Source organism: Aulostomus chinensis, chromosome 5, assembly GCF_037954235.1.
Source record: "Aulostomus chinensis isolate RoL2024-O1b breed Wild chromosome 5, RoL_Achi_v1.0, whole genome shotgun sequence".
Taxonomy (NCBI): domain Eukaryota; kingdom Metazoa; phylum Chordata; class Actinopteri; order Syngnathiformes; family Aulostomidae; genus Aulostomus; species Aulostomus chinensis.
In genome coordinates, this window is record NC_141324.1 from 18,553,312 (window position 1) to 18,566,566 (window position 13,255).

The 13,255-nt window shown below is 41.6% G+C and overlaps 2 protein-coding genes across 2 annotated transcripts; both read right to left on the reverse strand.

The window, feature by feature from the left end:
* Nucleotides 1-337: 337 nt before the first annotated feature.
* Nucleotides 338-4,238, reverse strand: LOC147261592 (G protein-coupled receptor 55). Its single transcript, XM_086203687.1, has 3 exons — nt 4,197-4,238; nt 2,874-3,759; nt 338-1,962 (listed from the first exon to the last, which is right to left on the reverse strand). The coding sequence occupies exons 2-3, from the start codon at nt 3,600-3,602 to the stop codon at nt 1,756-1,758; spliced, it is 936 nt and encodes a 311-aa protein (XP_086059813.1). The 5' UTR covers nt 3,603-3,759; nt 4,197-4,238; the 3' UTR covers nt 338-1,755.
* Nucleotides 4,239-7,231: 2,993 nt separating this feature from the next.
* Nucleotides 7,232-11,429, reverse strand: snorc (secondary ossification center associated regulator of chondrocyte maturation). Its single transcript, XM_086204978.1, has 3 exons — nt 11,221-11,429; nt 8,433-8,600; nt 7,232-8,321 (listed from the first exon to the last, which is right to left on the reverse strand). The coding sequence occupies exons 1-3, from the start codon at nt 11,294-11,296 to the stop codon at nt 8,212-8,214; spliced, it is 354 nt and encodes a 117-aa protein (XP_086061104.1). The 5' UTR covers nt 11,297-11,429; the 3' UTR covers nt 7,232-8,211.
* Nucleotides 11,430-13,255: the final 1,826 nt, after the last annotated feature.

Here is a 13,255-nt window from a genome sequence, read left to right on the forward strand (position 1 = left end):
TTTGACTGTGATCAGTGGCAGAAGGAACCAAAGTGCAGTCAGCAATGCTATGCTTAATGCTTTATGAACAAGATAGAAAGGATGCCTGATAGTTTAGATCACTCACTGTTGATGATATCAAAGTCATTTTCTCTCACTCTTTTTCTTCTTTCTCTTCACTTGGATTTGCCTGTGGTCTTTAGCTGTTGCTACCTACTGTTCCTTCCTCTCTTGACATTCTGATCTCACACATGCAACCTGCAGCAAACCAGTCTCGGTTTAGAGAAAGAGAGAGCGAGAGAGAGACTTGTCATTTGTGCTCATATTTAATTGTCTTGAATATTTTGCTGTACAGTCGATTCTTGTAATATCTTGCTGCTTTAAGAATAAATGATCAAACTTGTTTGTCTTTGGGGTGTTGATTCATTCACACACACACACACACACAAACACACACACACATGCAGAGTCACGCTTTTGAAAGTCAGCTGGTCTTTCAAAAGAGAAAGGAAGACTTCAGTTCTTGCTGACTGTAACCTTCGAGCCTGACCAGATTCTGTCAGCTGCTGTATATCTCAAAAAACTGTTGTCTCATCATGATAAACTGCTCACGCGTCTCCTGTTAAATGCTATGTATTTAAAACAGAGAAGACGCTGTAAACTTGTAACGACTGTACCAACACCTGTTCATAGGTAAAAAGTATCTTCCTGTCATGGAAGTTGCTCTGAAACCTTTTCTAAGTTTCACATCAGGTTTTACTACACACAAGCTCAGAGCATGATCGGTGTCATGTCTCCAGCAAGTTTCACCCCTTATGAAATCGAAAAACACAGAACAAGATGTTGCAAACGTGCAAAATAAAATACTCTATGGCTTTAGAAGAGAGTAAGCAGCTTTAATAATAAGAGTAGCATACACACACACATACACACACACACACACACACACACACACATGCACACTTATTTCCCATGACCCATGAATGCCTTCCACTTTTTAACGAGTGTCAAAATAGGCACTTTCCAGTAAACACACTTTAAGTCCTTGAAACAACTTCAAAACAGCTGCCCTTAAACACTCATTCGTATTATTGCACATTTGACACGCCACTGTTACATTCAAAAAGTACAAGCACTATTATGAAAATATTTACATGTCATTGTCAATAGTTTGCCGTATGTACTGCACATATTGTGGTTTGTGTGTTCATTTGGATGCATAAAAATTGACATGACTTTATACTTGGAAATCAAGAATAAGTTAAGTCTCAAAGTGCCAAAATATCTGTTTTCAAAGCAAACGCAACTCTACATATCATAACTTAATTCTTATAAAGGTTGTCCATAATTTATATGTTATAAATATGATTACTCAATGACTTTTCAATGTTTCCAGATTTGAACAGTGTCTTTGCATATTCACTTGTTTCCTGTTATTGCATAAAATCTATGCTCATTTAAAAAAAAAAAAAACTCTAAATTTTGCTAGCTTAATCTGCCCTCTGTTTGACCTGCATAAAACAATAATCTCTAATGCTAATGTTGCAACCTCTTGCTGAATGTTTCTTTCTGCAGCTTTCATTTTGGCACTCACAGTCATTTCAGTGGAAATCACATGTCTAAGTCACATGATCATTTCACATCGCGTTACTCTCAGCTCCTCACTCACATGTGCAGCTCGGATACTGAAACCAATCACTGCGTCCTCACTTCCAGGGTGAATAATCTCGTCTTCACTGGCACGCGTCCTCTGAGTACTGCAAATGCGTTCGGTCTTCACAGCTCTGAAGTGCTGAAGGTGGTTCTTCGTTGGTTGATGGTTGGCAACTTGAGGATGTGTTTGGTGCTCCTCACCTCGTTGGCTATGAAGTAATAGCACAGACCGTCCAGACAGCAGGTGATGTTGGACAGACACATGGAGATTTGTATGAACAGGCTGATGCTGGCCTTGGCGTTGCAGTCCTGGATCACACCTTGATGCACCTGCGTGATGATGTCAAGCGTTAAAGGACCACTCGTCTGCCATCATTACACAAGAATAAAATATCAGCATGTTGGTTTTCTGTTAACCTCATTATCATGATTCAGTTTGTTAAAGATTTACAATATTAAAAAAAAATCGGAATTAATGATCTGAACATGTTTAGCTAATGGTGATCAGTTCACTCTTTCAGATCCCTCCAGCATATCCCATCTGGTGGTGTACATGACCGTTGTGTGGTTGAAAGAAAACAGTCATAACAGGTGCAATATTTCATGGTAAAAATTCAAAATCAAATCTAATAACTCTACTTGGTCTAAAGCAGTTGCTGCATTTGCCTCTATGTACATACTATCAAATTCTAATTTCTAGAATTTGAGAGAGATTGCCACCAGCACCAGCACCAGCACCCAGAACTTCTTCTGTTCTGAAATAAAAGAAAAGACAGCATACAGAACATGCAGAGTTCCATGGAGGCAAACTTTTGGTCCATGGTAATTTCATGCATGGGCCCTAATTAAAGCAACAAGCAGTGACAAGCAGAACCTCACCCCCCCCAAGCATGTTGGGGTGTGTGTCTGTTTCATAGAGCAAGAGGGAGGTATAACCTAGTAACATTTGGATTTTGCATGGAGGCTCAGACTAAAGCATTCACTTTGTCTCCCTGTGTCCACTAGGTGGTGCTAGAGAACACATGCGCACCGCATATCATATTGCTGCACACCGCATGAGGAGAACACTGTAATTTTGAACAAGTGCTGTTTGTTACATCAGGCTTGATCCCTGTAACCATTAGGTGGCGCTATGACTATAATTGAATAACAGTTTTGGGAAATATCTGACTTCAACTTTCGCGCTAAGCTAATTTGCGCCAAGGATTTCAGACTTCAATTAAAGGTTCAGTTGATCTCACCAGGAACTGCAGGAAGATGCCCAGGTGACTTGGGGTGAACGGCACCAGAAAGGCACTCAGGCTGCTGTAGATGATCTTCACGCAGGCCCGGCTCTGGTTGCTGTTCTGGCCAGACTCCTTTAGGGTCCAGATGGTCTGGACTGAACAATAAAACACCACAAGTGCTGGTGCCAGGAACCCAAACAGCAGCAGGCATATGATCACCTGTGGGCTCCAGCTGTCCTTTGAAAACTTGTGGAAACAGTGGAAGTGTGCTTGCCTAGCTTCCCTGAAGCCGTAGATGGTTGGCGAGATCGCCACCAGCACCAGCACCCAGACAAACCCACAGATCACCAAAGCTGCTTTGGTTGAACGCAGCTGCTTGGCTCTGAATGGGTGACAGATGGCAACCCAGCGGTCAACAGCTATACACATGATGGTGTAGATGCTGCCATATATCCCGACAAAATAAAGACTCTCCAGGAAGGAACAGAGGACGTGAAGATGTGCCAGCCAGTGGTGATGGGCAGCGTGCATTTTGAAGGGAAGAGGGAAGAGGAGGAGCATGTCCATCAGAGCCAGGTTGCTCATGTAGATGGTTGACTCGGTCCATTTACGCAGGAAAATGCAGAACACCAACAATGCGGCAACATTTAAAATCAGACCCAAGACAAATATGGGACAGTAGATGACCAGCTCCAGATACGACATCACACTGTCCACCGCTACAAAAGAACAGTTGCTGGTCATGATGCTGCAGAGGAAAACTTTATTGTAGCTGATAGGTGTTGGTAGAGCTGAGAGAGAAACGAATCTCTATTTCCTGTTGTTACCTTTAGTTTCAACATAGAACCCTAACCACCAGAACCATAAACTCCGTGAACCCCTTCGTTGTGTGCATTCAGTTCTGTGGAAGACAAGAGAATTGCGCTGTTTAAATATCTCCGTCACTATATATCCGTATACATGAGATTTGAGTTGAAACAGAAATGATTTCAATTCAATTGGAAATCATTTTGATTGGTGAACAATGGATTTCACAGTAAAAACAGTCTGAAAAGATAGCTGAGCTCTTTCGCAAGTTATAAAATGCAAAAATTGAATGCAAGTAAATATCAGTTGAACACTTGAGACTTATTCCAGTTATATTGTATCAATGCAATCTTCAACATCCATTTCAAAGCCTCAAACATATTGTCACTTGCTTATTCTCCTCACTTACGTTTGCTAATTTGAGGTAATTACTCTAATTTGCTAATTTGAGGTAATTACTCTGAGACATTTGCCAAGTTTAGCAACAAAGCAACTTTAAGTGGAAAATGAGAAATCCGGTCATGTTCTTACCTCACAGAAGAGAGCTGAACGTTTGTACTGTGTCTGTCAGTCTCCGCATTTGATGCCAGACACACTTCTGCTTTCTCTACCTTTGGTGTTTCATCACCGCTTCCTGGGTCATGACACACATCTGGTATTTATGGTCCGATGTGCTGCACAGGCACACGCATTATTATGTCCAAATGGGTTTTACACCATGTCTCTGCAGGCAGGCCAGTAACCCTAACCCGAGTTCAATAACTCTAAATACAGATGTGAAAGAATGTCACCAGATCTAATGGTTACCGTTATCATTCTGGTTTTGCCAGCTGATGTCAAGGACTTAAACCCAAACGAAGATGAATCATTCGCCTGTAACACGTTATGAGCTTCCCAAGTTTTCACATGTAGAAAAAAAATGGAAGGCTACCATATGTTATGACTGAGGTTGGCAAAATAATTGATTAATTAACAATAGGAGAAAATAACGCATGAAAAAATACCTAATTATCCCTAGTATCCCTCGACTTGCCTGGATCTCATCTGGACTATTGATTTATTCAGTTTTTTTTTCTTCTAATTGGACTCATTTTAATGCCATTTGTGACTTTGGTTTTTGTGTTTTGAAGTCTTACAAGTCAGATCCTGTTTTATTTTCTTAACTTTTCCTCTTTTTCTGCTTTACTTCCTGTATTTCTTTGATATTCCTTTTCTCTAACCACTTGATTGTCTTGATGGTCCTGTATCGATACACCCTTTTTGTTTTTTTGGACAGTCTTTGTTCAACCATCCTCAGTTTCAACATTTCTGTTCCGTTGGGAGTCTCAAGCACTCATTGAAAACCTTGATGTGGGACAAGGATTTACTTTAAATCTACTTTAAAACTGTTGACATAAAAGACACAAGAGGGTAGGGAAAAAAGTCCAAAGGAAAAAAAAAATCAAGATTTTATATGAACATAAGAAAGGAGGAAGAGCTAACAGTACATACTGCACATAAGGGAACTAACCACCAGAATTCAAACCGCATGCTCTATTTTGTTATGGTTGTTGCAGCTAGGTCACCAGCGCTGATCATGGTGTGGGTGGTGTATATGGTGTATATGTGAGGGAGAGTGTTAAAAAAAAAAATTATATATATATTAAACCCAAGTTTCAGAAGATCAACACAGTCAGACAGGACTGTAGAATTTCCTCTTCATCAACACTGGAACGGTTCTGCTTGGGCCGATGTTGAGCAGCATTTGTTTCTGTGGTCATGCCACTGGTGCAACTGTAAGATTCAACAGTTGCTGCAATTGAAACTGAAAAGCTACCAGCAGAGTGAGTTAATACTAAAAGTGTCATGAGTAGTTGTGGTTTTCTGAGACAGGAATTTCCATCAATATAAAGACGAAGTCACATGTTATGTTAGCCAAGAAACATCATATGATGATCATGATGACTGTGTTTGTCACCCAATCCGGGAAAGAAAAAAAATTCTATATGTGTTGTAATGTAGAATATTGTTTTATTTTGATAACATTCATTAGGAGAGAAACTGACCAAGGATATTTTGCGAGGATATTTGGACTATATAATTCTTTAAATCCATAAATGTTGACAACTGGTTTTTGTGTTGTTGTTGTTGTTTTTTTTGTGTAGCATTGGAAAACACTTAATTGAGTTCATATTGTCATGAAAAACTTGGAAAAAGTGATAGAATTTTGAAAAATTTCCAGTCCTGGAAAGGTTTTTGAGTAGCAAAAATTGAAAGAATGCAATGAATATTAGAGAACCTGTGCTTGAGTTCAGATTGATCAGGTTTTTAGTTAATATTGGTTCATTGCAGGGGGCGGCACAGTGGTGCAGTGGTTAGCACTGTCACCTCACAGCAAAGAGGTATTGAGTTTGAGCACCGGATCTTTCTGTGTGGAGGCTGCATGTTCTCTCTGTTCCTGTGTGGGTTCTCTCTGGTACTCCAGCTTCCTCCCACAGTCCAAAGACATCAAGAGAGGACGAGGCTGATTGATACTCTAAATTGACTGTAGGTGTGGCTGTGAGTGTCAATGGTTGCCTGTCTCTATGTGTTGGTCCCACGACCCTTTACAGGATAAGCACTGGAAAATGGATGGGTGGTTTACTGTGACACGTTTATGTTTTATCAAACCACAAAGCCTGTCATTGGTTTATTATATTATATTTAGACAATTTAGATTTTATTATCATGAAAATATTGAAGTTGGGAAAATGTAATTTTGAGGCTTTAGATCTCTGTCACAAGGCTATGGTTTTTATTAATGATGTTGTTTTGTGTTGTGTCGGTGATATCAGTCACCTCATTGTTTCTGTTTTATCTGATTTTATTGTAAAGCACTCTGTGTATTAGTACTGCGAAGAGCGCTATAGAAATAAAATTTTGCTTACTTTACTAGATGACTTTCCTGTAATCGGTGCTTTTTGTGTGTGTATGTGATAGTATACATGTACTTGCGTGAATTCAAACACTTTTATCTGAGTTTTTCTCTTTTTTATATTAAGAGCAGTTTGCCATATTCATACTCATTCAAGTGAATAACTATGGTTTGGGAAACATTCATTTGTGCTGCTCCTTTCCGTTTGTTAGTTTGCCCGTTCCTGCACATGAAAGTTCAGCTGCCACACTGCCACCTACCGGCGTGAATCAGTGCAACAGCTTTTATCAAGTGATCCGCAAATCTTTTGTGTTTTCTAACCAGGAAACCACAGATGTGATACCGTATAAAATATTTGAATTTGATTTATTTACTATTAATATGAGCTGCATCCTTTCTACTTCCACTGATTCATTTAAAAGTGGATTTTTTTTAACAAAAATGAAAACAACAGGAAACAGTCCAAATGTAATATGGTTATGATTTGTCTTAATTTGATCACTATACAGAATCAGAGACAATAATAAATGAAGTTAAAAAAAGTGTATCTCTCAGTACAGATGATAAATATTTTTTAAAAATGCTTGAATACATTCTCTTGTATAAAAGCTGTATTATTCACTGTGACGACAACAGCAAAACATTTAAAAAGACACACACACCATGTCGCCACTATTCTCATTTATTTAAACTGTAAATCTCTGTATGGCTTAGGGGTGTAGAAGGGAAAAAAAGACAAAATAACATCACCAAATATCCACCACCACCCAGGCAAATTAAACAAACTACAAACACACACTCATTCATCTGATGTCATATTTGTTCTATAAAACAAATACTCTGTTTGCATTATAAAATTGTTTTCTTCTCATTTTGCCTCCGCAAATGTTTGCAAATGGCGCAACACAAATAAGGAAAAAAAATATTTTTTTCTCAAAGAAAAATCATTGTAGTGTAGACAGATTTAATAATATCTTCCATGTAAGTGGGAAACCAAAATGGCTGCGGAGGGCAACACAAATAGACACACGCACTCATGCTGACGTGCAAGAGCACACGAGCAGGACAACAAAGACAAGGACTCGAACATGAGAGGAAAAAGAACAACGTGACATGGAGCCAGCCAGTTTGTAACATTTCACGTGGACGTGTGCGTGAGACATTACCAGCATCTTTACAGGAGTAAATCTTTAAATATCCTTCAGAGCGCCAATCTTTCCTCTGTGAAAGGACTTGCCGCCATTTTCAACAGCAAAACAAAAGATACACTCCGACTTGTCTTTGCAAAGAAAGTCCAAGTCAGGACGGAAGCCAAAAACAGCCGTACTTGTACCTTGATGCTGTTCCTTCAAGATCACATGCAAATTACTGTGCTATCTTAAGATTTAATTAACTCGTTATCCATGATTTCTCATATCAGTGAGATAAATCAACCCGACACGATGTAGAAACAAGCTTTGTAATCTCAGGACGATGCAATAATTTACTCACAATCTCCAAATAACCCCATGAAAAGATTTTAAACACACGTGGCTGTTCTCAGTTTCCGTGGGTCAGGAATAAAGAGACGAGACGCAAAAGAAATACACACACACACACACACGGCTACCATGCAAACACACTAAAAACACACACAAGAGGTACGCACACACTCTAAGAGGCTGTGAACTTCCTGAGCGTGATGACGATGAGGGCGAGGAGAACGGACGCTCCCAGGAAAACTGCTATAACGATGGCTGTGATGGCCCCTGGTCCCAGGACTCCTGCGCGCGCACACACACACACACACACACACACACAAACACACACAACCACACATTGATGTGTTGTTGAATCATACATGATTGTGCAAGTCAAAAGTGTGTTGTTTTTACCTTCCTCCTCATCAATGGCCTGGGAGTGTGTGGAGTCCTCGTAGTCGAAGGTGAAGGACTGCTCAGTCATATCCTGGAAAGGGTCTTTGGTGGTGACATCACTGGGTGGCTCCCCAGACATGGTGTCCTGGTGGTCCCTGGTTGTTGAATCACCATCTTCAACTGTCTCTGTACGGCAAGAAAATTACCAGTTTAGCTCATCTGATCCAAAACTTGATCCTCCATGGTTTTCCTCTGGTCCTGGAGGCCTTGCTCGCTCTGACTCTAATAACCCATCTCTGTCTCCGAAGGTCAACGGCTCAGGGGTATAAGGATGCCTTTGTAGGGGATCTTGTCCGTTTGAGCTACAGGTTGCCTGTTTTCCGTAAACATTCAGGGCATCTCTACAGCCGTCTATATGTCAGAGGTGATATTCAAGGGTTTTAATGCTCGAGCCAGGCTCAGTTTCATCACCCCGACCCCGTCCAACCTTCATATTCTGCCAACTGATCAACTGTTCTTCTGTGCATCCCCCAAAATTATCCTCCTCCAACATCCCTCCCATCTGAGACTTTTCACACTTCGATAGCAGCCAGAGAGGAAAAAAAAAAACTAGCCCTCTTCTCTTTCTAGATCTTTGTTCCCTCTGAACAACTGGTCGTCTGCGGTTGCCGCCGTCTCTTTGGTGATTGAACAGCTGTAAAGCTCCTCTTTTGGAACGCAGAAGGAAAATGTGATCTTCATCTACACTTGGAAAACACACACACACACACACACACACACACACACACACACACACACACACACAAGCCCACCCATTCACACACTGATTCACTTATCCTGCCCTCAGCATACCAACAAAACCATCCAGCAAATATGTTTACACTCAGATTATTTCATCTTATTTACTTTGTAACGCCTTCAGTAAACTTCAGCTTGTTCCACATCTTTTCTCTTCTGTCTGCTCATCTAAGGCGAGCTTGTTCGTTGTCTCAAGCGTGACAGAAGAATAGACCGAGGACCAGCAGCCAGGTAATAGTGGCATCGTTTAAATTCTGATATGAGCTTGTCATGCATGTATTTTGATGCTGCTGTGTTGACTCAGAGCTTCCTGTCCTGCAGCTAGCTGGAGGTTTGGACGTCCGGGCCACCGGCCAGCTCAGCCATCAATGAGGCCTTCAGCTGAGGGGCACAAAAGGCAGCTTGTGCAGTCAAAGAGAGCAGCGGGCTGCAACCAGTAACAACCGGACGGGCACTGCATGTCAAACAAACTTGTTTATTAAATAGTTGCTGTGTGCTGTTCCTTCTGGACAGCTTGATTTAATGAGACGGCAAAAAATAATATGTTTTCCATTGGTGTTTGTTTCCATGAGGAGGGGTTGACTTCACTTTTAATTTGTGTCCCATTGAATTAATAAGACATAGCTCTTCCCTTCTCCAACCCCTGCCAGTCTGGAGATGAGTGCAAGACGCTGTGTTCCAAAGCTTCTGACTGGACTATAAATGTTTCACACATCGGCAGCTATTTCACATGTGTATTCGAGGTTTTAGTAGCTATTGGATGAGCGTTTCATGTTCCTGCTGACAGCTGCAGAAGGTGTGTTAGAACGTCTGTCTGGGAATGACTTGTCTCACACTCTGGATGTCATAAGAACCCCCTCCCCTCCTCTTCCGTCTTCTTCTTCTTTTATACCATAAAAGTCTGGCTGACAGTCAGTAAGACCCTAAAAATACAGAAGGCCATTTGTTGGTTCCCCAGGCCTCCTCTGTCGGGATTTCACACCAGCCAGAGAGATGACAAAACACACAAACAGCTGTGTGTGAAAAGCAAAAACCACGAGCACGAGTCGCAACCCAAACATGACATTGGTGGCCATGTCGGCTTGAGAACTAGAGGAACCCATTAGCCATGTTGAGTGTGTGTGTGTCGTTGTCGTTCTGAGGTGGTGTTCTCATCCAGATTTTCATGGAGGGCAGCTGCAGGGCTTCACTTCTCTTCTGTTCACCTTGTTTGAAACCATCCTGAGGTGACCTCCGTATCATGAGGGTGTTTCCATCTGATGACACAGTAAGATTCACTACTTTCTAATCATTTAGTGGGCTGACAAGGAGCTCAAATTCTGCTCAACCTTTTTCTTTTATTTCCTCACAGGACAACATCACCCCATTGGCCCCTCAATCTTTCCTGTGACCTCTGCTGTGACCTCTGGGCCTGGGAGCTTCTCTTGTTGTCGAATCATCGTCTACAACTTTTCAAAGCCAGTAGAAAATGAACAGAACAAGTAAATAAACAAATATTTCCATCCGCCATCTGTGTTATTTACTACAATCTCCAACCTCATCAAACTAAAACCGACTTCAGCACTGCAGCGGTCGTCTGATGCCAGAGAGGGGTTGAGGTTCAGACCAGGCATCAGAAAAGCAACTGAGTCATCACGTTTGTCAAAGAGCAGCTTTCACAGCACTCGGAGCTTCAACAACTGCATCATTTACATCAGGCTGCACACACACACTCACACACACACACACACACACACACACACACACACACACACGCGCACACGTGCATGCACACACACACACACACACACACACACACACACATCCAGGAGAGTGTGTTTGTTTATGTGTGTGAGAATATGTGGAGGGGAAAAAAGGCCACATAAACACACCTTTGATGACCAACCTATGAAACATATGTAGTACATCAACAAGTATTAAATAGCTTTTACAGAAAACATTATCTGGAATAATGAGTACAAGCAGGTGAGACTTCATATTTGCCAGAGAAATGAAATATCAGCACTACCTGTGTGTACAAATGCTACCAGAAGTCCCAGGAACACCAGGAGGAGGAATCTGCAGATACCGCTGCTGCGAACCATGATGACTGTGAGGGGTCGATGAGCAAAAAAAAAAAAAAAAAAAAACAGTCTCCAAAACTCCTCGAGCAGCGATTTGAAACAAGTGACCCGAGGAGAGGAGCAGGAGAGAAGTTCAGGAGGGGGAAAGGTAGGCGTCTGAGTAAAGGGGTGGGACTATAGGTGGGCACAGGACTGTCTGGACACTGTGGACTTTTGTGAGTTCATCATTGCAGGACCCACCTACTCCAAAACTGCCCAGGCCACATAGAAGGGTGGTGTGTGTGTGTGTGTGTGTGTGTGTGTGTGTGTGTGTGTGTGTGTGTGTGTGTGTGTGTGTGTGTGTGTGGAGGGGGGGGGGGGCATGGTACATGCTGACCTTGACCAGGTCACATCACAAGGTATTTGATGGATGCTTTAACCTTCTTGGAAGTAGTGATACACATTCAGGGGAGAAATGGAACAAGTACTTTAAAATACTTCAATAATATTTCAGTAGAAGTACTAGAAGGCCTGAATCCAGATTGTGTTTTATCCCTACCCCTCATTGGGATGTGGCCCTAGCTTTTATGACTTGAGCCTCAAACCAGAGCAACAAGGTGGTGGTGGTTTGAGCGGGACGGCGTATCAAGACCCTGATACGCCACTTAAACTTGTCATTTACTGCGATAATCTGTATTTGTTTGTGGAGAAATGGTCAACAATACATTACAACATGAAACTTTCTTTCTCTGGAACAGTGAGAGATATTGTCTTTTCAGTGATTGACAGTGCGTTCTGGGAGATTTGCCTCCGAAAAATGTCTGTTTGGAGTCAGAGATGGCTCAACCACTCTCAGTCCAAAAACTGGGACAGCCCCACCCATACATGCAAAAGAGGGGGCTTGAGTTTGGATGCAGGGTTCAGGTTTACCTTACTTGACTCAATGTGTATTACAGACACATTGTCTGGGGGGATTTGCAATCGTCAGATTACAGACGAGTAAGCAGCAGGTGTGGACACATCCTGGTTTATAATCCCTGGTATAAGAAGCCAAATATAAGTGTGAGAGAGTGTGGGAGAAGTCTAAGAGTCTGAGGAGTGCAAAGCTAGTGAACAAAAGTAGCATAGACTCCTCTGAATGAAGCGTTTTAATCGGAGATCTGAAAATGAGCACCCCTCTCTGATTGGTGGAGAGCCAGTAACAGTCTGCAGAAAAGGTGGGGGACTTTGGATTTATAGGAGCCAAGAGGGGAAACTTTTTTTTTTTTTTTTGGCCATCATTTTAGACTGAATATGTTAATGTAAACTGAGAAAATGTCTTTTAGAGCCACAGCCGAGATGGGTAAGAAGACAAGCGTGTAGTCTAAAGTAGTGGTGTTAAAATGCTGCTGCGTATTTTCTCATTTGTCTCGTAAGCGTTGAGTCTAGGAATGCTGCCGGTGTTGCAGTGGAAGAAACAATTAGCTTTCACTTCTAGTTTATCGAAATTCTTTGATTAAGTCATCTGCCACCAGAGAAGCCAACAGCTAAAGTCAAATACATAGCATATATACATTTTTTTTTTTTTTTTGCTTAGGGGAAGTATAGCATTCAATTCTGAAAATAAAACCAAAGTATGATGTAGTTTTTAAATTTTATTCAAATTAAATATAATTCCCCCCAAAAGCAGCCGTACTGCTACTGAGGGAGCAGAAACAGTAACGTGGTCTTGTGGAGAACCCAGAGGGAGGCTGTCACAGGAGATGACTTCATGACTCCATTGTCTGACTGTGGTCAGTTTTTTTAACCTTTTTTTTGGTTGGGACATTCTGCATGTCAGCTAAGAAACATGCCGTGGCCTGAAAAGGAAATGGTTGGTTTCATTTCCTCCATGGATGAGAGGATGAGCTCGACTTCCTGTTAACTATTCAGCTGCGCTCATTCTTAATGGTTTCCTTTCCATTTCGAACTCCACTTGTGTAGGCTAAAGCCAAACTTGAACCCAAAGAGGTGTATTTCTCT